Source organism: Chlamydotis macqueenii, chromosome 4, assembly GCF_036417535.1.
Source record: "Chlamydotis macqueenii isolate bChlMac1 chromosome 4, bChlMac1.mat, whole genome shotgun sequence".
Lineage (NCBI taxonomy): Eukaryota > Metazoa > Chordata > Aves > Otidiformes > Otididae > Chlamydotis > Chlamydotis macqueenii.
This window is the reverse complement of record NC_141559.1, coordinates 27,688,084-27,713,880: the sequence shown is the minus strand read 5'-3', so window position 1 is coordinate 27,713,880 and position 25,797 is coordinate 27,688,084. Positions and strand designations below refer to the sequence as shown.

General features: G+C 35.0%; 1 protein-coding gene across 2 annotated transcripts in view; it reads right to left on the bottom strand.

Moving 5' to 3' along the window:
- The window catches only part of CENPE (centromere protein E), a 37,873-nt gene that overhangs the window by 6,712 nt on the left and 5,364 nt on the right, over nt 1–25,797 (bottom strand). Inside the window, exons 9-37 of one of the 2 annotated variants that reach the window (XM_086746947.1) lie at nt 25,347–25,398; nt 24,450–24,537; nt 24,137–24,263; nt 23,353–23,472; nt 21,903–22,061; nt 21,402–21,546; nt 19,982–20,076; nt 19,614–19,670; nt 19,366–19,533; nt 17,039–17,113; nt 16,675–16,797; nt 16,192–16,326; nt 15,399–15,576; nt 14,783–14,937; nt 13,430–13,744; nt 12,267–12,578; nt 11,920–12,078; nt 10,824–11,030; nt 9,622–9,894; nt 9,356–9,514; nt 8,236–8,457; nt 6,879–7,046; nt 6,461–6,673; nt 5,889–6,026; nt 4,320–4,520; nt 4,094–4,240; nt 2,360–2,572; nt 960–1,169; nt 234–443 (exon numbers count right to left, since the gene is read on the bottom strand). In XM_086746947.1, coding sequence (XP_086603073.1) covers nt 234–443; nt 960–1,169; nt 2,360–2,572; nt 4,094–4,240; nt 4,320–4,520; nt 5,889–6,026; nt 6,461–6,673; nt 6,879–7,046; nt 8,236–8,457; nt 9,356–9,514; nt 9,622–9,894; nt 10,824–11,030; nt 11,920–12,078; nt 12,267–12,578; nt 13,430–13,744; nt 14,783–14,937; nt 15,399–15,576; nt 16,192–16,326; nt 16,675–16,797; nt 17,039–17,113; nt 19,366–19,533; nt 19,614–19,670; nt 19,982–20,076; nt 21,402–21,546; nt 21,903–22,061; nt 23,353–23,472; nt 24,137–24,263; nt 24,450–24,537; nt 25,347–25,398 — 4,824 coding nt within the window. Of the gene's footprint in view, nt 1–233; nt 444–959; nt 1,170–2,359; nt 2,573–4,093; nt 4,241–4,319; nt 4,521–5,888; nt 6,027–6,460; nt 6,679–6,878; nt 7,047–8,235; nt 8,458–9,355; nt 9,515–9,621; nt 9,895–10,823; nt 11,031–11,919; nt 12,079–12,266; nt 12,579–13,429; nt 13,745–14,782; nt 14,938–15,398; nt 15,577–16,191; nt 16,327–16,674; nt 16,798–17,038; nt 17,114–19,365; nt 19,534–19,613; nt 19,671–19,981; nt 20,077–21,401; nt 21,547–21,902; nt 22,062–23,352; nt 23,473–24,136; nt 24,264–24,449; nt 24,538–25,346; nt 25,399–25,797 lie in introns of both variants that reach the window. The other variant, XM_086746948.1, reaches the window with a different exon arrangement.

The following is a 25,797-nucleotide window of genomic DNA, read 5'->3' as shown; positions in this document are numbered from 1 at the left end:
TTTACAAAGCAAGTTCCCAAGTTTGGATGCATGAGTAAAGAAGTCTTTAAAAATCTTCTTCCAAGTATTCCTACATCATACAGTTAAGTATGACTATAGTAAGTGCTGCAGATTATAATAATAATAATGAATAATAATTAAAGAGTCTTTTTTGTGTTTTGTTTTCAGTCAGATGAGAGGCATTTACAGAGTGCTTACACCAAATACATTTCTGATTAAAGATTTAATTTTACCTTTACTTTAGGAGTCCAGAAGTTAATGACTTGCAAAAACCTTTCGTTTTCTTTCTTTAACTCTTCTTTAAGTTCCTCTGCATCACAGTGAGTTCCTGAACAAGCTTCCCAGAACTGTGTTGTTTCTTTTCTAGCACTTTCTTCTTGCTGTAACTCTGCTTCTATGCTGAGAAGTTCACTTTCCATTTCAGATATATCTTTGAGAATGCTCTTTAAAAAGAAAAAAAGAAGAGGGAATTGAAGTTTAAATATTGCCTTGGTGACTACATGTCTAAATACTTTTTGCCCTCTTAACTATCAATATTTGCAGGAAGTGTGTTTTAACATCTATTTATCACATAAAATGAATTTTGATGTATTTAATTTACACCCTACTGGGAAAATGAGAAGACAATCTACATTCCTGGGGCAGGTGGGAAGGGCGGGGGGATTATATTAGTAAAAATTTCTAATTGTTTTAAAAGTCATATTGGGTAATATGTATTTCATAGGGCATCTTATTAAATAGTGGGAATGGTATTTACTAGCCTAATAATTTCAGTTTTAGCCATTTTATAAAACAGAGTCTTCACATTATATAATTAGTAGCATTAAAATATAAATTCTATTCCCCTCCCTTAAATGAAGTCTTAAGAGATAAAAGCAATGCCTTTAGATTAGCACCACCACATTACCCCATGCATTGAAATAGGCAAGTCTTTGTCTGATAATTGTTTCAGATGCTACCTCTTCATTCAAGTGCAAACTCTGCAGCACTTCACTGATGTTTAACTCTTGAGAAGATATTTCATTCTGGTTCAAATAAGTCTTCCTGAGATACTGAATTTGAGCTCGTAGTTGATCTTGTTTTCTCTTTTCCTCAAGCAATTCTGTTTCACGCATGTTAACAGTAGCATGATATTCTCTTTTCTTTGAGCAAACTCGACTGAACAGAAACTGTTGTAGAAGCACAGGACAGATCAAGTGAGTAGGCTTTAAAATGGCACCCTACATCCAGCTTAAATTCCATATTTTGTAATTCAATCTGTTTACTTTCCTAGTTCATAGGTGTCCAGGTAACTAAAACATGATTAAGAAAATTAAGTTCACACGTGCTGTATAGCAATGGAACATAATATTTTTAGCTGGGTCAATGTTTCTGAAGTATGCTATTTTTTTTGCAGACTCTAAAAGGTCAAAAAGTCTACAAGGCTCTAGACAGCCTTCCATGAATCTAGACTTAGAAAAGCAAAGTATTCTTTGTTGTATTTGTTTTCTCTTGCAAGTTGTAAAAGATGCAGATTTAAAGCTTTATTCTAAGCAAAGTCACTACTAAAAGTCTTAAACATCTTTAACTATAAAAGTTGAAAAGCATCTATAAAAAAAAACATATCAAAACCTAAAAACCCTACATGAAGTTATGAAATAAGGTTCTTTGGAATACTTGTTAAAGTTTTTATCTAATATATGTTTATAGAGACAACTGACTCTCAAGATAGTGTCCAGTATTTTTGTATACTGAATATGAATCTCACCTTCTCCCCAGACCTGTCTCCCCTGTCCCCAAAATGAAAAATCCTCTCAATATTTCATAATAAAGAAACAAACAAACAAAAAACCTTTACTGTTTACTGTACTTTTGCATATGATAACAGGAATTATTTCCAATTCCCCTTAACTTTTTTCTGATAATTGGAACCAGTTTCTCCACTGAACTACAAATTGGGGAAGGTCTGCAAGGCTACAGGAGTTATCAAATTACTTAAGTAGTTTTGCAGAGTAAAGATGCATCTCCAAGGCATATTGCATGTCTCTTTCCCCCACGATAAAATACATACTTATGGGTCCATCATTTGATTTATGAAGTACAGAAGGAAAATTTCCTTTCCCAATTAAAAATGGATTAATATTGATTAGTTAAGACTGTGCAAAGCAGCTGAACTACAGTAAAAAACTAAGGTTGACTAACTTAACAATCCTGGACAACTGGAACTATTTTGTAGAGCATTTATCATCAGTTTGTTTTCCACAAGACACACATTCACAAAAATCAAAGGGTATATAGAATCCTAGCTGTTAATATTGAGATCTTAAAAAGCCCAAAACCAAGATGCAGCATTCACATATTCAGCATTTTAAGTTGGTACCTTCAGTTTGTTCAATAAACTCTGGAGATGACTGTTTATTTTCTCATTTTCAGTTTGAATTCTTTTGACTTGTTTACTCTGTTCTGATGAAATCTGAGTCAGTATGACAGCTATCAGTGCTTTCTGAATATTCAATTCATTCTTTAGATTAAGAGACAGTGTAGAGAGACATTCGTATCTTTTCCCCATACTTGGAAATTTCTCAAGAAGCTCCTAAATGCAAGTGAAAAATTCATTCAGTCATAATAAGGAAAACAGTGATTAGCAATAAACAAGAAGCTTAAAATATACCATGAGACTCCAGGACTAACCCCTACCATATGTGTTTGTTTTACAACAGAAAAAAGTTAATAGGACTAAAGACTTCACTTTTGACTTGCCACAAGAATATGACAAAAAAAACGCTAAGCCAGGCACAAAAGCAGAGAATATCTTAGCTTTCCAGAAAAAAGTCACATTTTACAAGCTCAAATTATTTTCATGGTTTAGATTGCCTAGTCGCATCAAGGCCTGTAGATCATGCCTGAAATGGAATTGTTGCCTGTTCACAAGTTTGCCAGCTGGGCTGCCCTCAGGATGGACTCTCAAGTTGATCTATTTGATCCTTTGTTGAAAGAAAAGGATTATGAAATTGTTCCTAGCACTCTACCACAAAAAGGGAGATGTGATAAAGCAGTGAGCAGGCTAAGAAATACAAAAGGCTTCAGGGCACTCCCAGTAAACTGCAACTGAAGTATCACATACAAAGCTAGGTTATATATTTTAAAAGTAAGTATAAATCTTCCTAGGCTGCCTCAATCTTTGGTTCTTAGTTGAAAGAAGCAGGATTTACCACTAACTCTTCACTCACAGTAAAAACATTGGAACTAACGTATGCCCTGCATCCAATAGGAGCAAGTGCAAGATACTTGAGAAAACTGCACAAGAAAGAGGCAGAGAGGATCTTGGCTATTACAAAAAGTCAGAAGGAGAGAGTGCTGTTAGAAAGGATTGATTAATCAATCAATTGATGTTTACTTCCCTCATTACAAGCTCCCTCCTGCTGATGTAGGATAGGAAGACATTGTGAATGGAGAAAGCTACAACTGATTTTTGCAATTTGGTCATTTACTTTTGGTGTCAACTGAAGCAGCACTCAGGGCTTTTCAAGCACATATATAGAATGATGCCTATACCTGCTGCACAGATGTACAGACTGCAGTACAATAGTATTCCTTAAAGTGTTTCATACATATTAATATATCTCAGTTTATTTAGGTTTCAGTAGGTTAGTAGTACTTCTCATATCTGTGAGAGTATACTCAGGACAGTTGATTAACAAAAGCTCTGAGGAATTACAGGGGCTTCCTATTTTGAAGGGAGAAGCTATTTAATGAAACTAACTTTCTGGAAACCAGTTTATTTTGATAGGGAGTAATGGAAAGGAGGATTTGGAGCAGGTTTACAAAACCAAAGTGGTGAAGTGCTTCTACATGACTACTTATTTTCATTGGAGTGGCTGGACAGTAATGAAATCAAGTGATATGGCTCAATTGAGAAGTTCATTTGAACACTCTCAGAACAGGACACATGGCCACTGAACAGCAAGAGGTAATCAACTGATCCCATGGTTTGCAGCATCTTAGCAAGATATGCAAAGAATTTTATGGATTTTACACAGAAGCTAAGTTTATGCTCCAGAACAAGTGGTATTAAGGTTTCACACACATCCTTAAAATAGGCAGAGAAGTTTACCTTAATTTTCGAGGTTTTTTCCTTCAGGCTGTCATCAACCATCTGCTCTGCATTATCCAGTGGATCCACCTGAATGGAAATATCATTCAAGCTTCTCTGCTTCAGTTGGTGTAGAGCACATTCTAGTTTTGCATTTGTTTCAGCACACTAAAATAAAAGCATGCATATTTAAGTATCATTCAAGAAGAGTGATTAATAACTTAGGTATGCAACTTGCAACACCAACCATTTCAGAATTTTTTTGCAGTTCTGTCTTGAGCTGGTCCCGCTCAGACCTGACATCCTGGAGAAGTTTTTGTAGCTCATCTTTTTCTTGATTAGTTGCTGAGATTTGTTCTTTAAGTTGCAAAGACTGACTAGTTCTTTCAGCCAATAACTGGTCTTTTTCACATGACACGCTATTTAGCATCTCAGTTAACTGTTGAATCTATAATAAGTAGTGGAGAAAAAAAACCAAGAATTATGATTTGGTCCTGGTCTGTATACTCCCCTATGAAGTATAAAAACCAGTTCTGTCAAATACAGAGAACACAACTTCCAATAACTAAAATTCACACTAACAGCAAGAGAACTTTAAAAATAATTTCAGTGTTTTAATTACTCAAACAGAAGTTAACAGGAAGAGGAATAGCATTACACACAGAGAACTCCGCTCTAGTCAACTTTGGTCTTCAGTAAAGCAAGAGAAAACAAATAAAAAGGCAGTCAACATATATCCACATCACAAGAAAATGAAAAGAAATAGAAGATTAGCATAAGAGATGGGCAATGGAATTGTCTTTATATCTGCTGTAATGAACAGAACAGTAACATATTTGCTAATCTGAAGCAATCCTAAATTATACTCTGATCTACAGACAAAGGAGGAATTTGACAGATGAAAAGTGAAGGAGCAAAACACTGCAAAAAGACTGACTTTGTTAGAGCTAAGCGCAAGACTAAGTAACAGATACAGTTTTAAAGTGTGCAAAGCACCAAAGATTCCAAATCTACTTGGGTTTGCACTGTTTATGCATTGCCTTTTAAAGTCTGAATGTACACGTACATTGTTACTATTAAGCCTGCACACATTGGATAAATTGGTGTCTACTCTAATGGAGTGACCAACCCAGCTGGTTATGAAGTTGAGGTAAGTTGAGGATGCTACTTCTAAACATCACTGAAGAAACTTGGACAAAATCCTTTGCCCATGTTCACGCTTGTTTAGCATCCATAAAATGACGCTCCGAGAATTAAAAATTAAATAGAATTTATTTTGAGCAAAAAAGTTTAGCACATCAGTGATAAAACATCAGAAGACCATGAAGGCCACGAAGATGATAAGAGGGCTGGAGCACCTCTCCTATGAGGACAGGCTGGGAGAGTTGAGGCTGTTCAGCCTGGAGAAGAGGAGGCTCCGGGGAGACCTGATAGTGGTCTTCCAGTACCTGAAGGGGGCCTACAAGAAAGATGGGGAAAGGCTGTTCAGTAGGGCCTGTTGTGATAGGACGAGGGGTAATGGTTTTAAAAATAGAGGGAGGTAGATTTAGATTAGATATTAGGAAATTTTTTTTTTACAATGCGAGTTGTAGAACACTGGAACAAGTTGCCCAGAGAGGTGGTGGATTCCCCATCCCTGAAAACGTTCAAGGCCAGGCTGGATGAGGCTCTGAGCAACCTGATCTAGTTGGGGATGTTCCTGCTCCTTGCAGGGGGGTTGGACTAGATGACCTTTGAAGGTCCCTTCCAACTCAAACCATTCTATGATTCTTTAAGACAGAATTGCAGAATAGCTACTAAAAATAGAACTCCTCACCTTGTTTGTTAGGCTATCCTCCAGAATCTCTGACCGCTTCTGAACCTTTAACAAATTTTCTTCCCTTTCTTCAGCTTTGATCTTCTCATTGCTGAGGAGTTCTTGTTGCCACTTCAATTCCTTTTCAGTTTCAAGAATCTGGAGTAAAAACAGAACAAATATAAAATTAAATTCTGAGATAGCATGTGAATCTACCTCTTACACACTAGGTCACTCAATATTTCATAGGAGTCAATATATGGCACAAAAAAAACCCCTGCTTTGAGTACTTAGGTACTACTTTTTTTACTTAAGTAAAAAACCTAACTGGGTTAAGTATTTTGGTAATGAAACCCATGTATTTCGTGGTTCCTCGTTTATTCGTAAATAAAGCAGCCTCTGATAATGTTTTTGAAAGATTTACATACATCTTTAAATACCATTCCACGAGACACAAGTTAAAGTATGTCAATATTCTTCAGTCTGGGTATACAACATTAATACTTCTAAGATATTTTTCAAGACATCAAGAATTATCCATTTTCTTCTGCCAAGCATTTATAGTTATTATACTTTAATCAAAGTTAAAGTACCTTATCAACACTCTCCTGTAGGTTACTCTCCAGTTTGTTCTTTTCTGTTCGAATATCTTCCAGCATTTCCTGGAGCTGATCTCTCTCCTGTGCTAACAAGTCACATTGTTTCTTCAGGTGTTCAAGTTTACTGTTTTCACTCTCAGTCTTTTCTTTCAGTTCTCCCAGCAGCTCGTGCCTTTCCTTAGATACCAAATTTAAGTCCTCATTCAACTGGACTACCTATTAAAAATATTTTAATAAAGTATAAAATAAACACATAACTATTAGCAAAAGATCCTCTTTTGTTGCTAAGTTATTACCACCATGAACTCTGTTAAATCAAAAAAACAGCACAAATTATCACGGGTAAATATCTGTTATTTTAATGAGTCCTTGAGGCAACAACCTCTAAGTTTTTTCCTAAGAGTTTGTTTACTGTACTCACCTTTTCTTTCAGTTTGTTTATTTCTTCATTTAGTTTTTCTTCAGTGTTTTGAAATGTCTCTTCTCCCTTTGCTAGCATGTTCTTCTGGATATCAGCTTGCTCTTTCTGATACTTTAGTTCTTCCTGTAGATTTTCCATTTCTGAGAGAACTTTCAAGGACTGGAGAATGAGGTATACATGGATGTTCACTCAGTATGACTAAGTTTTGCTTGTCATGAGTTAAGAATGATAGGTCAAAGCATTTCAATTTCTACAAGGTAACTATCAGAATAATCAGTCTTTTACTTTAGGGAAAAACCCTCAGTTGTCTAGTTTAAGAACTCCAAAGGAAGATAGTCTTTAGAAATATTTAGAAATGTTTACTGTAAGTTCAAAAAAAAAAAAAAACAACCCGAAAAAAGTAGACAGAAGTAAAGAGGAGAGGAAAAAATGTTGGGGGGGAACACGTTACGTAGATGACTATTTAAAAAAAAAAAAAAAAAGGCACAAACAAACTCCACCATGAAAAATACCCTGATTTTTGTGGCAACTGCCACCAATTCCACAAACAATTTGCCCAATTATTTAGTAGCAAGATGTAAATCTAAAATGAAAGATTTTATAATCCTAGTTTGGCAATTTTAGTTTTTAAATTAGTTTGTCTATACATAAGAGATCTGTGGTTCTACCTGAAATTTGCCAAAATTTATATGAAAGCTTTTACTTCTTAAAGTAATTTGCAGAGCTTCTCTTGGGGAAAAAAATACTTACCAGACTTCCTTTTAACTTTAGAAATCAGTTTTATTTTTGTTAACTACACATCAGAACAAATTTGACTGAAATAGTGTCTCAACATAAGCATACTTCTCATGCAAATAATTGGAATATTGAAGTCACTAGTCTGCCAGAAAATAACATATCAAGAAGGAGAAATAGGACAGCTAAATCAGTTTCTTTTCTGAGTTTAGCTTCCTCTTCATCAATCCAGAAGGAGCCAAGTGGCAGGAGAATTAAGCCCTTCGATATCAGTAAACCTGACCTGGCTCTACTGTTCAGTGCTAAATGCAGAGGCACTGTAGAGGAAAGAACAGCACCTTGCAGAACGTTTGTCCAGCAGGTGGCAGACAACTGCCTCTAAACCCAGAGTGGCACCGTGACCAAGAGGGCAGGAAAGGGATAGGGGGAAATTAAAAAAGTAGACAGATTTCAAAATCCAGATTAGATTAGTAAACTAAATTTTTTGTTTACAGCTGCTATGAAAAAGTGAAGGGAAAGGAAGAGACACTGAACAGCAGAAGGCTTAATGACTGAAATAATATGAGGCAGTACAATCTGCTTTTAAGAGTTATTTATGAGATTTTACACATACTTTCTCCCTGCTTTCACGACAGTCGGCCTCTAATTGATCTCTTTCTGCTTTACAAGTCTCTACCATTTGCTGTAGCTCATCTTTCTCCTGATTAAGTATAGTGATTTTCTCAAGATGCTGACAGATACGCTCATTTATTGTTCTTTCAATTTGTTCTTTTTCTGCCAGTAGCTTGCCATATTCAGAAGATATACGAGTCAGGTTTTCAGTTACTTCACTGAGCTGAAAAAAAAACAAGAATGAGTTTTAATATTTCTAATAGTCTCTGGCATGTGTAGAAGTAATTAGTAATTAGATAGTGTGAAAAAAAAGAGCCTGTAACATTCAAATGTATTAATTTTTGTTGTCCCAGTAATCAGGTTCTGATTCAAAGAGTGTTGTTGGATCATATTTCACAAGAACTGTCTGTATATATGGGTTTTTATAACTGGATTATTTTACAGAGGACACCTCTGTTAATTTACTGCTGTAGTACGCAAAGAAAGATGTAACAATTTTGTTTAAAAAATAAATCAAATTTCAGTGCTTCTGTCTTATTGGTGTTCACTCACAAAAGTGTATGTGTAAAAACCTACAAGCCATTGTAATTCCGTAAAAATTACTCCATTGCTGTATCCACAGCAGATATTAATGCTTGTTAGAATCAAGCCTGTCTTCTAAAAGCCACAATAGCTTCAGATACAAAAATAAGTAGGTAAGAAAAATAATATGGTGCAGCAAATTAAAGAATGAGCTAAACTGCCTTTTAGTTGCTCAAGTATCTTCAGAGTTACATAGCTAAAAGACACTTCAGAATTTAAAAAGTTTTAAGACTTGGAAAATGCATTGCAGTCAAAGAGCAGTATTGATTTCAAATAATATTCCATCATTCAGCACCAAAGCTTGTTTAGTTATAAGTAAGAGTTATAGCTTACAGGTCAAATTGAATTTGATTATTTTTTATCTGCCTCTGTTTCTACGGAATTTTCAAAAAGCAGCACAGGGAAAAAAAAGATGGGAAGAACTTCTAAGTAAGCTTCATTATTACTTTTACTGAACCCTTAGAAACTGAAGCCTGCAAAGGACAAGGGTTGCCAATCCTGATAGATTTTTTGGTTTACTTGACAAAACCGCATCTGACCTTCTGCTGCAGTTCATCAGTTGTTTCCTTCGATGCCTTTTGCGCTTTCAAGAGTTGGTTTTCTTTTTCCGAAATACTTTCTTTCAGCTCCGCAATAGTCTCCTGATGTTGTCTGAGAGAGTTATGAGCGCATCTCAACTCTTCCTGCATTGCCGAGTTCTTTGGACATAACAGTTAAGTACATTAAAGCCCAAACAACACTTCCAAAGGTTAAGACAGAAGTTTACTAAAGCTGTTGTTATCCTACAGGAATGACTTTTTCTTACCATGTTAATTGTCTCCTGTATGGTTTCTCTTAGCTGGTCTCTCTCATCTTGGAGATTCTCCAGTTGCATTTGAAGATGATCATCTCTTTCTGTCAGAGTGCTCACTTCTTTACAGTCATGTAATTTTGGAATAAAATCTGTTCTCTCCATTTTTTCAGATTCTCTTGGACATTCATTGGCCTTCAGTTCATCTATTTCATGCAATTTCTTTTGTGCCTGGCTCAGCTGTTCTCTCAGAAGAAATAATTCTTGTTCCATAGATTTTTCTTGAATCTGTGGTATTTTATACAGAGATAGAAGTCAACACATTTGGGGAAGTAGCTTTAAAGAGAAAAATATCTGATCTTTGACAGATTGATTATGTAAACCAAACAGAAACAGTGGTTTTGAGAAATCTGCATTTTTTTCAGACTAGTAAGATTTGACTGAACTCAATATGCAGCTCAAGTTTATTGAACAGACATGTAAGAGTAAAATTTTAAGTGATGACTTCTGAAACAAGTTACCAGAAGTAGAACTTCATGGGCATAGTTTAAGCCTGAAGGGGTAAAAAAAACCCACCAAGGCACCACAAACAAAAAACCCAACAACAAAAAAACCCACAAACTTAACTAGAGACTTTATCTATATTTCTAGTCTCAACAGTAGATAATAATGATGTCAAGGAAGTGATTTCCTTGAAATTTGTCCACTTCTCCCATAAATATTAAATATATGCACATACTATACTTTTCTGAAAGTGTATTTATGCTTTGTACATATGCACACACAACACACACATGCAGTCAGCATGTCCAGTTATGGAAAATGTTGGCTGCAGTGTCCTTTAACATACACTGCCGGGGAAAAAAAAAAAAATCAATTCTATGTCAGCTTTGAAAAAGCAGAATCACCCTTTCTAGATGAGCAATTTCTAGCTTCAACTGCTTACTTATAAGATCACATCTTTGTGCAGATCAACTAAGAACATCACTATCTTTTATCAAGTTAAAGTTCTATTTACAGGAAAAGTGTTTGTAATATCCTACTACTAGTTGTCCATATACAACAATATAGGTGGTATATATTTCAAGTAAACAATAATCCTGGTGTTTAATGGTCTGCAGTCAAGTAGCAGGACCCTTTTCTCCACTTTGTTCTGCAAATTATTTTCACTAAAGTGTAAATAAGCATGCTTTCCATTACGGCCTTAGTGTAATTACCAGAGTTCCTTCCCCAGACTCTTCTTTTTTCAAATGTAAACTGTCCAGCTTATCCTGCAATGAATTATTCTCTTGTGTTAGGAAAGCGATTTGTTCCTTTAGTGCTTGAAGCCGATCACTTTCTCTACAGTTATTTAGAGATTTTTCTTCAGCAAGCTGGTCTCTCTCTGATATGATGATTTTTATTTCTTCCGTCATTTGTGATACCTATGAAAAAAATGTGCAAAGACAACTCAAGTTCAATCCATTCAAAACCAAAATTAAATGCAAAAAGTTGTTTGATCCACTTTGCTACAGTATTTTTAACATAAAACCACCATAACCAAAACTAGAAAGAGTCCAGAGCTGAGTCTTTGGCCTCTGTTACCTGTTCCGTTTTAAATGCTAACTTTAGCAGTCTATTCTGCAATATTGGTTAGATTTTTTTATCTAGGAGTCTAAGAGGAAGAAGCCAAAGAAACATCTGTTGGATTATTTTTTTTTTTTTTTACACATCTGTTCCAAAATATGTAAATGTTGACTTGATAACCATTGACTTACTGGGTCTGGCAGCTGATGTTCTTCAAGAAAAATCCAGTCAGATACTATGGATTCTCCCTCCAGAGACACAGTTACTTCAGTGGCACAGTTTAACATCTAAGCACGCTTTGTCAGTTGTTGAACAAACAGGTATGAAACCCAGTAAATCAGCCTTCTGCTCTGTGTTGGGAACTGAGCTGCCATTTACAACAGTGTGCTACACAATTGGGACTGAGTGTTATAAACCATTAGCCTCATTCCTACCCCTAGGTAACATTTATCTCTTCTTCCATTTGCCATCTAATGCCATCACTCAAATTGACAACTGCGGGGCATGCCTCTTAAGCAAAAGTTTATTAGAGTGTACATTACAGCTTGAAGCTCTACCAGTTGCTGATCTATTTGTGTAAAGACTTGCATTAGGTAGTACTACTTTCTTGTCCACTTTCTACCAGAGGCCTAGAAATTTTCTAAGGACAAGCAGAAGAGATAAGCAGAGTAAACTAGGCTTGTTTTCAGTGTGTTGAAAAAATACATTAAAAGCATTTTTATTTTGAATTATTACACAACATTTTACCCGTATTTCAAGTCCTTTAATCGTTTTCCCTAGTGCCTCTTCTACACTCAGAATCTGAGATTCTTTTTCAGAAATGTTTTTCTCCAGCTTCTTGACAGTGTCCTGGGATTGCTTGAGAGAACTCTGAGTATTTCTCAGTTCTTCATGTGCCAGAATGTTCTTTAAAATGAAAGGAAGAAAATTCAGAAAAGAAAACATAAGTATTTTGCAACATCAGTAACTACTCCTTGATTAAAAAGACACCCACAAAAACCCACTTCCCTATATATGTCAAAATAGTTTATAAGCGTTCTTACACTCTTCCCCTTAACATGTATAGTCTGTTCCTATAAAGGCAGAATCCTTACCATTGAAACAGTGTCCTTTATATCCTCTTTAAGTTGGTCTGTCTCAGCTTGGAGAGACTCCTCTTTTTGCTTCAGGTAATCTCTTTCCTGCATTAGAGTAGTTATTTCTTCCTGACATTCAGTAAGCTGCTGAAGAACTGCTTGGATCTCTGAATCTTTGGCCTCCAGTCTCAACTCCATAATCTTTTCTTGCTCTTTTAATTGCTCCATTTCATGTAACTTCTGCTGAGTTTGAATAAAATCTTCTCTTACCTCAAGAAGTTCTTTGTGCTCTGCTGTCTTTTCTTCTAGTTCCTTCATTTTGCTAGAGAGCTTTTGTTTGTAAAGGAAAAAGACACTTTCATTACAATGAAAAGCTGCATAGTGTGTACATGTTCTCACAGAATTTTATATATTAGCTTAGAAAGAGTGAGAGATGCTAGCTTTCAACAAGAGAATAGAAAAGTTCATAATTTCACTTCAAGTCACTACTTATATTTTTGACCACATTAAATAAACAAATGCTTATGAAACCTTCCTGTGCTTTCTCCTCAGCAGGAAAAGTCTTACTAAAACATAAATACTACATATGTAAACTGTAGCATAGCTTAGGAATTATAAAATTAGGAGTTCTCAAATCCATAGCTAGCATGACAGCCATATCAGTGCTAAAAGTCTTGTCAAAAATACATATCTCTAGTTCCCTTCTTAAATGTTTTTTCCTTTTTAATTCACAATTTATGTGGTGATGCTCTTTGGTTTGAAAGATTCTGTTCTGAACAGACTCCAGTTCCTAATGAGGAAGCTTTGTTTATAGAAACTTTAGAGTAAGTCATAGCAGCTTATTTTAAAAAATATTTGTATAATATAGATAAAAATTTGCATAATAAAGATATAACTTGCACATGACAAAAGAAGACTTAAAAAGGTCAAGTACAGAAGGAGAACATATTAGCCTGGAGCAACATATACATTGTCTATGAAGAAAGAGACCGTTGAGCTACATAATCCTGCAGTCTTACACACCTGGCATAGAATAAGTAACATCCACTCACACAAGAGGAATTTAAGTGATTGTTATTTATACCTTTAAGACTACTTCTCAAAAAAAAAATATTTATTTTGTTAATACTATGAATGAACATCTTGTATTTTATCTGTAGAAAGGAATAGTTGACACTGACCTCTAATTTCACTTCATCCAAAGTTGTTTTAGACTCTTGTGCTTCTTTAGATAGAATATCTATTTGGACCTTCATTTGTTCATTGTTTTCTGATGCGGCTACATATTTTTGCTCTAGTTCTTCATGGAGCTGTTTGAGTGCTACATATTCCTGATCAGACTTTACATATTTAAGTTGTGCATCTGCTAGGTTGTCTTTTGATTTTCTGATTTCTTCCATCATATCTTTAAGTCTAACTTCATTATCAGCTACTTCAGAAAGCAGCTTCTCTCTTTCCAATTTTAATAAGCGTAGCTCCTCACATTTTTCAAGAATCTGTCAACAGAAAACCAGCCTTAAGAGCATTTTCTAAATCAATACTTGTCATAGCTGCATAATAAAGCATGCTCATGTGCAAATATAAGAAATACAGTACAGGCAAACACATAGCATAGTACATTGTGTTTTGCTTTGTTGTGGGGGAGCCACCTAGCAAACAATCTTTTAAAGAGAAAGAAGACAGACAAGCCCCTTACAAAACCCTAAAACCTCTCCTTGAACTCTTTACATGTTCTTTAAAGATTTCCTTTTTCTTAAGTTTGAGGCTGGGATTGGACTGATACTCCCAGCTGTGACTCCTAAACTGAGTATTTAAATGTATCAATACTTTATCATACAGAGTTTATGAAGTTATCATCCAATTAAGTTTTGTTTATTAGTGGAAGTAGAACACTGGAAGGGTTTGGAACTTTTTGCAAAGTGAGCTTGTGAGATTACTTGTCCTGGATAATTTTCACTGCACATACTTAATAGCAGGTATTTAAGGATAAAAAACCCTAGAAAGTGTTTGCAAATAAACTCTTTAAGACACATTCATAGCAAACTTAGTCTACTAAGCCCTGACCTGCCAGGAAACAAAGAAGTTTCCTTATAAGCTTTTCAGAATTTGCAAGTTAGATCTCTCAACTCTCAAGTAACATTTCTGCCAACAGGTATTGAAATTTTCGCTTTGCTCAACTAGAGGAAGAAAAAAAAATAAATCCATTTTAGAAGAGTAAACCAGGATCAGACACCATTATACATACACACACAATTATCAATGGTGATCATGACAAATAGGCAGGCAAATGTAGGACTAGAAATTCCTGAGTAATTATAGTAGACTGTGATTAAACATGTGATCTTAAGTTTATTCCTAGGTGCAAACATTAAATTATTGTTCCTCAAGTATTTAATGAACTCAGTTGTAAAGTCCTGGGTTACTTGATTCAAGACAACTTTTGGCTTTAAAAATTCATATCCAATAGGCCTCCATTAATATGTTACCAGTCAACTACAATATAAAAAAATAAGGAAAAAAGTTGATTTGGTCACCTCTTTCTGCTGTATGTCAACAGTATTTGGTAGAGACTGAAGTTCTGATAACTCATTTACTTGTTTTTGTAGAAGTGCATTCTCTTTCAATGCTTTTTCTAGCTCTCCTTTTAAGTCAGCCGCTTTTTTTTCCAGGTCCACAAGAGAGAGCACATCTAGAGAATTAACAAGTTCAGATTAATAAGAGAGTGAAAGAAGAAAAGCATGCTTTAAATTAAGTAGATTTATAATGCATTCTGGATGTCACATCAGTATAATTCCAGAAAAGTATATTTTACAGTGACCAGCAATTAAAAGATTAAACTACTGGTCTGAATTTGGTCATCACTTCCTAGGCTGACATCCAGTTTATTTTAGATCCTCCCTGACAGCCTTCATTAACTTGATCATCTTTGTGAGAAATACAACATGTTCCGTAAGTTGCAGTTTTCCAACTAGTTCAAAGTGCTAAGGCAGTTACTATGTGCCAGCAGAACCAGGTATTGTAATATTTTATGCTGACAGAAGCTCCAAGTATCTGAGAAAAGAAAAGCCAAAAAGTCTTCCCTATTGCCTCACCATTACAGGGAAGAGAAATAAGAGGTGGAAGGGAAGAAAGCACCACTTGAAACAGTACCTTTCGGAACTTTACCCTCCATCAGTGAATTGAGTCTTGTGTTTTCTTGAAATGCAGACTGCAACTCTTTCTGCAAGTCAGCTTGCATTTTTTTATAACTGGCTTTTCCTGCTTCTATTTGGCTTTGATAGAGTTGAACATCCTTTTCCATTTGCTTGTAATTATTTAAGAGTTCATCCTTCAGGAAAACAAAACATGCAATTCACACACAAAATAAAAGTATACTTGCTTAACATTTAGATATTGCATCCGTCACATCTCCCATTGTCATTCTGAACAACTTTGGCCTTAACAAATATGGCAGAACAAGCCACAATTTAACAACTACATTCCTATAGCAAAGTATACCTTACCTTAGAGGTCAGGGCTATAACTATTTCCAGTATTGTCTTTACTCCTTCAAAGCTCAAAGGCAAGCTCCATCCTGGTTTTTTTTTTTTTTTTGAGTTCTTATCTCTTATTCTCTTTTTTTTTCCTCTGGCAAAATTAGGTTTGAAGTCCTATGTCCTAGAAACTCCCTAAAGCCTGTTCATTCGCTCTCTCTCTATTGGTAAACCTACAACTAACCATCTACTCCTGTGTAAGAAGCCTCTATTTTCTTTTTATCTTTCTCCTGAAGATCCATTCTCCACAAATTCCATAAGAAAACATTACTTGGAGCATGAGTCATTAGCTTTCTCCAAAGACTCTACCACATCTTGTCTTTATCAATTGCTTTCTTCACTAGTCTGCGAGCAGGTAGGCCCTTAACAGCATTTTATACAGCTATAAATGCAGTTTAACAAGTACTTGCCATCTTCTCCTTAAGCTCCAGATTTTCAGTTCTGAGGAAAGCAGATTCTTTTTTAGCATCCAAAGCTATGGTTTCACTATCTAACAGAGATTTATTCAGCTGCTGAATTTCCTCAATTAGCTTATCAGAATCCACCTGGAAAACAGATAAACACTCAACAAAATTAAAAATATATAGCCATAATAAAGCAAGTGTGTACATTACATTTTAACCATGTTGCAAGTACAGGCAAACTTGGTTAAGTTTACTCTAAAAGGAACAGTAGCAGGCTTGTTTGAGAGATAAAGAGCAGCATTTCCCATAGCTTTACTTCACCTGAGTACTGCTGTATGATAATATAGTAATTAGCAGTTTAAGCTTTGTAAATAAAGTTTTTAACATCTGTAGGGAATCAGATTTCAGTTATACAGAGGTTATACTTTAATTTAACTCATCTCCAGTAAAACGAAAGCCATCTCTCCACCCAGCAGAAATCTCATTTACCACTGAAAATGATGTGTCCTTTTTTTCCACTCCTGCTTTCTGTAGTTCTTCCACGCGATTCTGTAATATTTTTATTTTGTTCTCTTTCTCTTTCAACTGTTCCAATTTGGAGTTTATTTCTGCCTAAAAGTTGGAGAAAAAAGGGAGAAGGAAGATTCTAGTATCCAGTTTGGTTTTTCCAGGAAAGAATTTAACAAAAGCCTGCTTTGTCCACAGTTTTCAACATATCCTCCTTATAGCTGGTAAGACTAACCAGAGCCCAGTCATGTCTAGGATGTTCTCAGCAGATAGAGTATTTCAAGATAAACAAACCAAGCACATTTCGTACAAGTCTTATTGCATGTAAATTCATGGACCGGCTCACCTCAAGTTCCTCATTGTACACTTCAGCATTTGAAACTAGTTTCTTTAAGTTGGTAATTTCATGCATTAGTTGAATCTGTGGAGCAAATTGAAGCAAAATTGCAAAGGATGTTAGAAAGCACTTATACCCATAGCTTTAGTTGCCAACACCATGAAAATAAGCAAGGTATATCTTGCATTTTCTTTATTAGTGGGGAACACGCATATCTGAACAGCTACAAAGCAAGTTGCTACATATTCTTTCAAATAGATAGATGAAAAGGCAAAGCTCTGTTTTAGCTTCCCAGTAATTAGAAAGGATTCAAATACCGTTTAATCCACAACAGCTCAAGAAGCAAGAGCAATGTGATCAAAGCAATTAATGCAGAAATCAGATAGACACTTCAAATTCTAGTCATGTTAAGCAGCTTTTTATGACACAGTGCAGGTATTTATGATTTAATCTATTCACCAACAATAATGAGAAGGTGCCAAAATTGAGGTAAAGCAAGCCGTGAACACATTCAGTGGCATCCTCTGAAAGGAGGCACAAGTAGAAAGCTAAATAGAAAAGCATGTCTAAAATTGAAGAACTCTTTTGGTGTTTATTAGAAAAGCTTTAGAAAAAGCACTCATCTACAAGTACTTCTGTATGATCACAAGTATAGCTAAAGAGAAAATCCAATCTGTAATTTTAAGATCAATTAAAAGCTTTAAAATAAGCACTCTCCTATAAGATTTTCTATATAGTTAGGAGTATACAGAGAAGAAAACCCAATCTAATCTTTAAATCAGAGGATAGTTGTAGAAAATATAGTACAATACCACTGTTAGAAGTAATGTAATGTCATCATTCAGTATAACAGAGTTTTCCTATATATCTCAGTGGTGATTTAAATTGATGGATTTCAACTAATGTATTTGGTGAAGTATGTGACCTTTCAATATTGCTATAATTAATCTTCTACCATGTGTATCAACAAATGCTTACATTTTATGGACTGTCTTCAGATACATATCTGAAAACATGAGTAATTTAAAAGGCAATTCTCATAATAGAAGCTACTTTAGAACATTGCATCTGTTATTAGATACACTCAAGCTTTGAAAGGAAAACTGTAACTGAGGATTTGTTAAATGTTGACTGATAAGGAAGATAGCACATGTAATCTGGCATACAAAGGGTCTTCTGAAAGGAATCATAAATACAAGCTAAAGCATAATCTATTACGGATCCATTTTGTTTAAGATCCATAAATCTTTGTAGGAAACATAATGGAAATTAGATGATCTTAGCATCATAGATTAGTTTGGGTTGGCAGGGACCTTTAAAGGTCATCTAGTCCAATCAGGGACATTCCCAACTAGATCAGGTTGCTCAGAGCCTCATCCAGCCTGGCCTTATCTTGTTAAATAGTAACCTGAAACAACAACAACTTCAACCATGGTCAGCTGACATTAAGTAGACTAGCATGTACAAGTAATCTGTAGAGAAAGTATCAGGAAATAAATGGAATAATACATCCATGTCTCAGTAGCTCAAGTTGTTAGTTTCGGGGTTTTGTTTGAGAGTTTTTGTTGGTGGGTGAGGTTTTTTTTGCATTGTGATTTATTTCACAGGCCAGCCCTTGGGCCGCTAGAATCTAATACAAGCAATACATACTTTAGGTTACATAATCGGAGCATAAAACATTTGGACAAACAAGGTACATCTCCACTAACAGCACAAGGAGGTTAAGACGACCAAAAGTCAGTATTTCCTATTTGTAAGTTATCCAGTAGGTAAGTTTACCTTTTCTGAATTCCTGGCACAAAATATACTGTATCAGTTTTCCAAATATTAGTATTCACACTATTATTTTAAGATATTTTATTACCAAGTTAAATAATATATTAGAAGTTAATGCCCATGTAGTTCAACTGATTACCAAAAGCCAGAGCTATCTTCGATTGTAAACCAAGATGTTTTGCACAAGAAAAATGTGAAATATGATTTAGCAACCTTACTTTAACTTCAAAACCAGTTCTAAAAATGTATTTATGTAGTCAAACATCTTGCAGAAATATAGAGTGAAATTCAGATAATGTATACATTAAAATATATTTGTCTGTTTATGTATGTATCCATATATGTTTAACCAGACTTCAGTATACAACTCAAAGTTTAAGTCTGAATTTTACACTCTGAGTAAATCCAGTTTAACTCTTGGTTTCATTCATTCTGTTACTGAATGTAGCTATAACACCATCTGTTTGTGAATCAACATCCAGGTTACATACACTGAATAAACTCTAGAAAACATTTGAGCATAGAGAATTGTTATATCTATTGATTTCAATGCACCTTACCTCATGATCTTTTTGTGTTTGTTTTTCCAGTGCTTCAAATTCATCCATTTCTATTTTTTCTTTCAGTTTCTCCTTCATTTCATTTATTTCCGATTTCAACTGCTCATTTTCCAATACTAGGTTATTAAAGCTAGCTTGCAGGACGTTGACCTCATTTACAGCAATATCCTGAAGAAGCAGCATAAGAAACTTTAGAAGTTGTTGTTGGAATGTCAGTCTCAGTTCTAGAAAATACTGAAGAGACTTACCTTTTCTAGTGCTAATGCTTCACAGAGTTGCACAGATTCTTCGAAGTCTCTCTGAGTCTAGAAAAAGAATCACTCTTAGTTAACTAATCTACAAGATCAAGCAAGTCTAGTATGGTATTCCTTGTTTATCTTTTCACATCTAGTCCTGTTTACATACCAAAGCTTACTTGATTATTTGACACAAAACCCTAGAATCATAGAACCATCCCACAACTTCAGAGACGACCAAGAGACTTACTTTCTACTAGTTATAATTCTTCAGACATACAGAAAAATCAGTGTTCTACAGAAGAGTAAGGTTGATATTACTGAGAAGCACGTAATGTATATACACTCTATTGAACAACCAAAAGAGATTATGATGTTACCCAATTCATGTTAGGTCCAGCAGTCCATTCTACATCTGAAACTTGTTCGGGAGCCATCAGACATTGGTTGTCATTTACAGAGTTCTCTAACATAGCTGAAGAAAAAGATGTATTAAAAAAATACAGAGTAGCAGTAAAGTTTAAACTGGACATCAAGACTAGTTTTCTTATCAAATAATTTTATCACATTGGAAACAATCATTCAATAGCAAAGATGTAGCACACTGAGCAGGGCTTCTGAATCTCATGATTTTATCTTATGAAAGGGAACAACACTGAAGTCCAGTTCCTACACTCGTGTTGACCACCTTATCACAAGTTAATGAATACTAAACCAGATCCAGAATATATACTTAAATACAGACTAGGAAAAGTGTTGAGGAAAGGACCACTCAGCAGTATCCTGCAAGATTTTAAAAAAGCACTACCTTCACTCTCCCTGCCCCCCCCCCCCCCCCAAAAAAAAGCCAACCCAACCCTGACAATCCACATGCAAGCAAAAAAGCCTTGAGAGAAGGATAGGTAATAAGACTAAAAATGCAATGCAGCAACAATACTGTCCAATTTTTATGTTGTCTTCAGTTCAACTTTTTGTCCCTTGCTCCTCTAATAAGTCCTTGAATTTATCTGTATCTCAATCTGATCTTTGAGTAACGGACTTCTCTATTCTTGTTGAGCATTTTGGAATTTCACACTCCTTCCCTGCCTTTTCTTGGGAGAGAACACTGTTTGGATGGATAGTTGATGTTAAAGAATAACTTTGGCCACTTTTACAAAAGAAAAAAAAAAAGGGGGGGGGGGGGGTTGGGGTATGCTGCCTAGCAGAAGTATTTGTAGACCCTACCTTTTACCTCACAGCTCTGAAATTATTAAAGCCAAAAATTGAGCTTATTGAGCTTTTACATCCAGAAGATGGGGAAAAAGTAATTTCCTTGGAAAGGGACTTTTTTCCCCATTTGTGCTATCAGAGAGTCGACTTATCCTCTTTGGGAAACTTAGCGCTCAGAAAGTTATCCAATCGGAATTTGCTACACATTATTTCACCCGGAATACTAAAACTCATGCTCCCACTTAAAAAACAACACCCCCCCCCCCCCCCAAAAAAACAAAAACCCACACTACCAGACCTTATTTCCAGCACAAGAACTACCAGTATTACTGTACTAAGATAACTTCCCTTTCAGGTAGCATTCTTTGCTGTCAGACAAATGACATTTCCTTATGGGCTACAGGTAATTCTTTCAAAGCTGGGTTCACGGAACATAATTTGAGCAGTATAGTGCCAGACAAACGTAACTTTTATATTGTTAGCAAATTTAAATTAGGTTGATTTTTTTTTTAATTTAGATTCATTCAAAGTGATTATTTCTCATTTCAAAGCTGCTTTGCAGAGTTCTTATTTTTTCCTTAAGATACTTACAATCCTCCACATCTGATAGTGCTGGCAGAGACATTTTCATTTTTTTTGGTTCAGTCAGTCCTGGTTTTTCAAAGCCTTCAAAATAGCTCACATTTGCCTGGTTTATTTTACCAGGAGCCCAAGTAACTCTTCGTCTTCTCTTGGCCTTTAAAAAAGTATTTACAGAAAGTGATACAACCAAAGCACTAAGTAGAGTGGATGATGCATTAGGCTAGTTCTATAACAGTACCAGCAGGTAACTAGACAGTATTTTGCAATTTCTTCAAAATTAAACTACAGCATAAGTTTGAAAGTAAAAAAGGTTTCTGCAGTCTGTTCACTGCAAGACACCATTGAATTGATACTCAGTTATTATTTTAAAAGTTATCCATTTAAAAATAAAACTGTGTGAAAGTTGCCTATTAAACTTATTCTTCCTTGTCAATATAGCCATATGTATTTACTATAACCTTTCGCAAAGTATTTCAGAATTAACAAATAAGATCCAGAACAGGCGCTTACTTTAGCATTCTGTTTGGAGGAAAAGGAGGCAGAAGTCACCAGCATCTCGGTTAAATTTCGTATCCTATCTTCCTGTACTTTTTGAAGAGAATTTTTTTCTTCCAAAAGCTGGGCTAATTGGTCTTTCTCCATTGCGTGAATCTGAGTCTTTGAAGACACCTTCCAAAAAATAATATTAATTAAAATGATATTTTAAAAGCATGAACTACTTCTACATGACATACACAAATACTAATATTTAAAACCAACTACACACACATATTCTTTTAAGTCTGGAAGAGCTGTCTTTAATATTTATCAATGAAATCAACAATTTAGTCTACAGTTTACCTGTAGGCTTGGTATTTAAAGGGGCCAAAACTCTCCCAAATACAGCCTCAGATTTTTCTAGGGACAAAGAGAGGCATTCTTTGAAGTGTAACATAGTTTAAGATTAACTTTCCACAGTGCCAGAAGTCTGAAGGTCTTTGAGAATTATGATTTAATAGTTAAATAACAGCAAGCTACTGTAATGCAGGAGGTCTCTTAAAATTTGAGGTACCTAAAATGTATGCTGTTGGTAAAGCAACTGCATTAAAGTAGCTAGGTTTTTTTTTTTTTTTGACAAGTTTATCATAAACTGAAGTTCACATGGGATTTTCCAACAAACTCTTCTGTACTTAAGTACTTTTCTCACTACCTGTTACCTCAGAATAGCAAACAAGCTTCTAGGTGCAAGTTTATATTGCACATTAATTATCTTCAAAAATAAGGAAAAATAACTGACCTCTTAACCTTTTCTTACAACTATTTTTTTTATTTGCAAGGAAAAAAAAAGCATCTTTTGATGATTTAATTCACCAAAACAGTATGTTCAGAATTGTGATTTTCCTGAGCTTTATCTTTTATGGTCTACACTAAACGACTTGAAGACTTGCAAGATTGCTTCTCAACTCCATAGAATTTCAGATAAAGATGAACACATGAGAAACTACACTGTTTGGTCAGAAGTTACCTTTAGAAAATGAACATTAGTAACCTCTATCTATACGTGTCAAATTTTGCCACTGATCTTACACAGTTGCAACTTCTTGCAACTCAAATTGAAGATAAAGATCAGTAAGGAGAAAACCATGAATTAAGCTGGAATCTTTAATTGCAATAGAAGTTATTGATTGTCAGTTAATTATTCCTTTTGATCTGTGTTTAATATTAAAGTGTGCTACAAGGCACAAACAAACTTTTATTTCTTAAATACATTAACCTACAGAAAGAAAACAATTCAGTCAGTTGTCTTCTTTCAGTATTAGCTTTCACACAGATATATAGATTATCATGAGTTGTTCTACACTTCACATAACCTTTTCAACTTCCGTTCTCTCAACAGGAATGATAGATATAACTTTAAACAGATTTAACTGTTTCCAATCCGTACTAAGAACGGATTAGTTTTAATAAGTTTATTACCTACCTCTTCCAGCTGCTTTTTCAAATCAAGAATTTCTTTGCGATATCTTTTGAGTAGGGCATCATCATCAAGTACTTCATTGACTTTTGGAGTATTCTTCATTCTTTTGGCTGTATTGGCAAACTGGAAAAATATTCTCTCATGGGCAATAGTTAGAGAACTCATGTATCAAAAGACTTGTATCTCATATCTCCAAACAGAACTAAAGGGACAGTTTATTAGATAAAGAGCAACATATAAGAAAGGACAAATATTCACATTTGCTTATTTTTCATGTATTCTAAACTTTGAAAGGGTAAGTTTTCTTCACTTGAGATTAATGCCCAGGAAGTGAAACCTAACATTTAAGGAAGAATATACTAAATTATTTTTTGTTTAATAAAAAGCTCAAGACCAAAAAGGAAGGCAATTGTATCTAAAGAACAGAGTTCACGAATACTTCAATTATCTCCCTTTCCTGTAGCACCTAACATCTTGTGTTACCAAAAACTTGTTCTGTGTTTGGAAAAGGCAAAGTGAGAAAACAGATGTTATCTACTGCCTGCAATGTAAGAGAAGGAGCTTTGTTCCAACTGTGAGAAAGCCCTAGTTAAACAACATACTACAAGATGATGACTGGGAAATCATGTTGTGTACAAAACAAGCATCTGAAGTTCCAAGTCCTCAGAGGACCTTTAGAAAACTCAAGTGACTTCAGATCCAACAGATTGCATTTTCCACCCCTTCAACATGTCTACAATGGAGCCTTAAATCAAAATAATGGTTGAAAACAGGTGAGAAGTTTTACCTGAAGAGTACTGAGCGTCTCATCAAAAGAAACAGGAGTAATTGTACAAATAATAACCGTCTTAGCATTTCCTCCAAGGGAGTTCTGCAGAATTCGAGTCAGCTTACTGTCTCTGTAATTTATGAAGCTGATGAAAGAGAGGAAAAAGACAACTTTATATTTTTGCATAGAAAAAACAGTAACTATATTTTCTAGAGGTAATAAATAATTTGAAATATTTACCTACATAAAATAGAATTATATAAAAAGGACTTAAATTTTTAAAGAGAAGTCACTAAGAAACTAAAACAAGTACACAAACACAAGTGCTTACCCAGAAGGGTCATCACAAAGTTTTTTGATAACTTGACCCAGAATGAACAAGCTTCGGTTTATATTGCAGCCTTCTTTCAGTCGGACACCTAGGTATCAGAGTAATGTATTTTTTTTAATCTAAAACAATATTAATCTATATTTTCAGCCTGTGAAGTTTTTGTGCTATGCTCAGAGGAATTATCCAAGAGTTATACCCTAGGCGCCACAATATACTGTGACCCATTAGCAACCCATATCAAATTCTTTCTAAGAGCCAAAATGCATGAAAATAAGAGACTAATCTATAACAGACATTAATAATCTTTACATAGTAAGCAGCTGAGGTCATAAGAACTTTAATTTTGTTTCCCGTTTAAATCTTGCAAATGTCCCTACTTATGTGTGTAAGCATACCAAACCAGCCTGAGATACAACTTTTGGGTTAGTTATTCCTTACAAGAGAGAATATTAACTTGTGTTCCTCTCAGATCATTCTTTTAATCATAAAGGCATTTTTGTGCAGCTTCATGTTGTCATTGTTAACAGTCAAGCTCCCTCTTAAGTGAGCCATTTGTTCACTCTTCCCTTTTACACATGAGTGCCTAAAAGCTTCTCATGATTTCTTTACAGGTGAATCTTCACTGATTCATCTCCACTTTATTAGTTCGGTTCAGTGCATGACTGTTGCTGGAGCTGCTAGTCCAGAAAAGCAACATTGCTACCTAATTGTTTGCACTTTACAGCATTTTCAGTATTTTCCCCAAGTAGATCCTCTCCTACCAAGCAGAGAAGAAATTATTTATAAACAATAAGTAACACAATAGCATACAGATCAAATAATTTTTGTTCTATCATAGTCTCTCATAAGGGTTAATTAACAGAAGTGGTCTTCAGGAGAGGCTCATTTAACACTCACCTTCAGATCCTGTTTGACTAGCTCTTTCACTGCCTGCCAGATCTACCAAGTTCTGCAAATTCATTAAATATTTAACAGGTTAGTTCTGAAGCAATTTAGTTTTAGATACTCTTCATTCTAAATCTCTGCCAAGAAGTTCATAACCTAAAGTTACACTTAGGAAAAAAATAAAATGTCTGTCATTATTGGAATTAATCCATAACTACTAGACACATACCAACCAATACTTTCAAGGTACATAAGTACATGGAATAGTTTGAATCCTATTAACAGCACCCTGAACAGTATTTCAAACTTGCAGTGCAATTCCCCCTACTCTCAGTAACAAAAAAAGATACAGTTTCTCAGTACAGAAGTGTTAACTACAGATTCAAGCCATAAAGAAGCTTCACAGAATCACAGATCATCTGGTCCAGCCTTTCATGGGAAAGAGCCTAGATAAGATTATCTA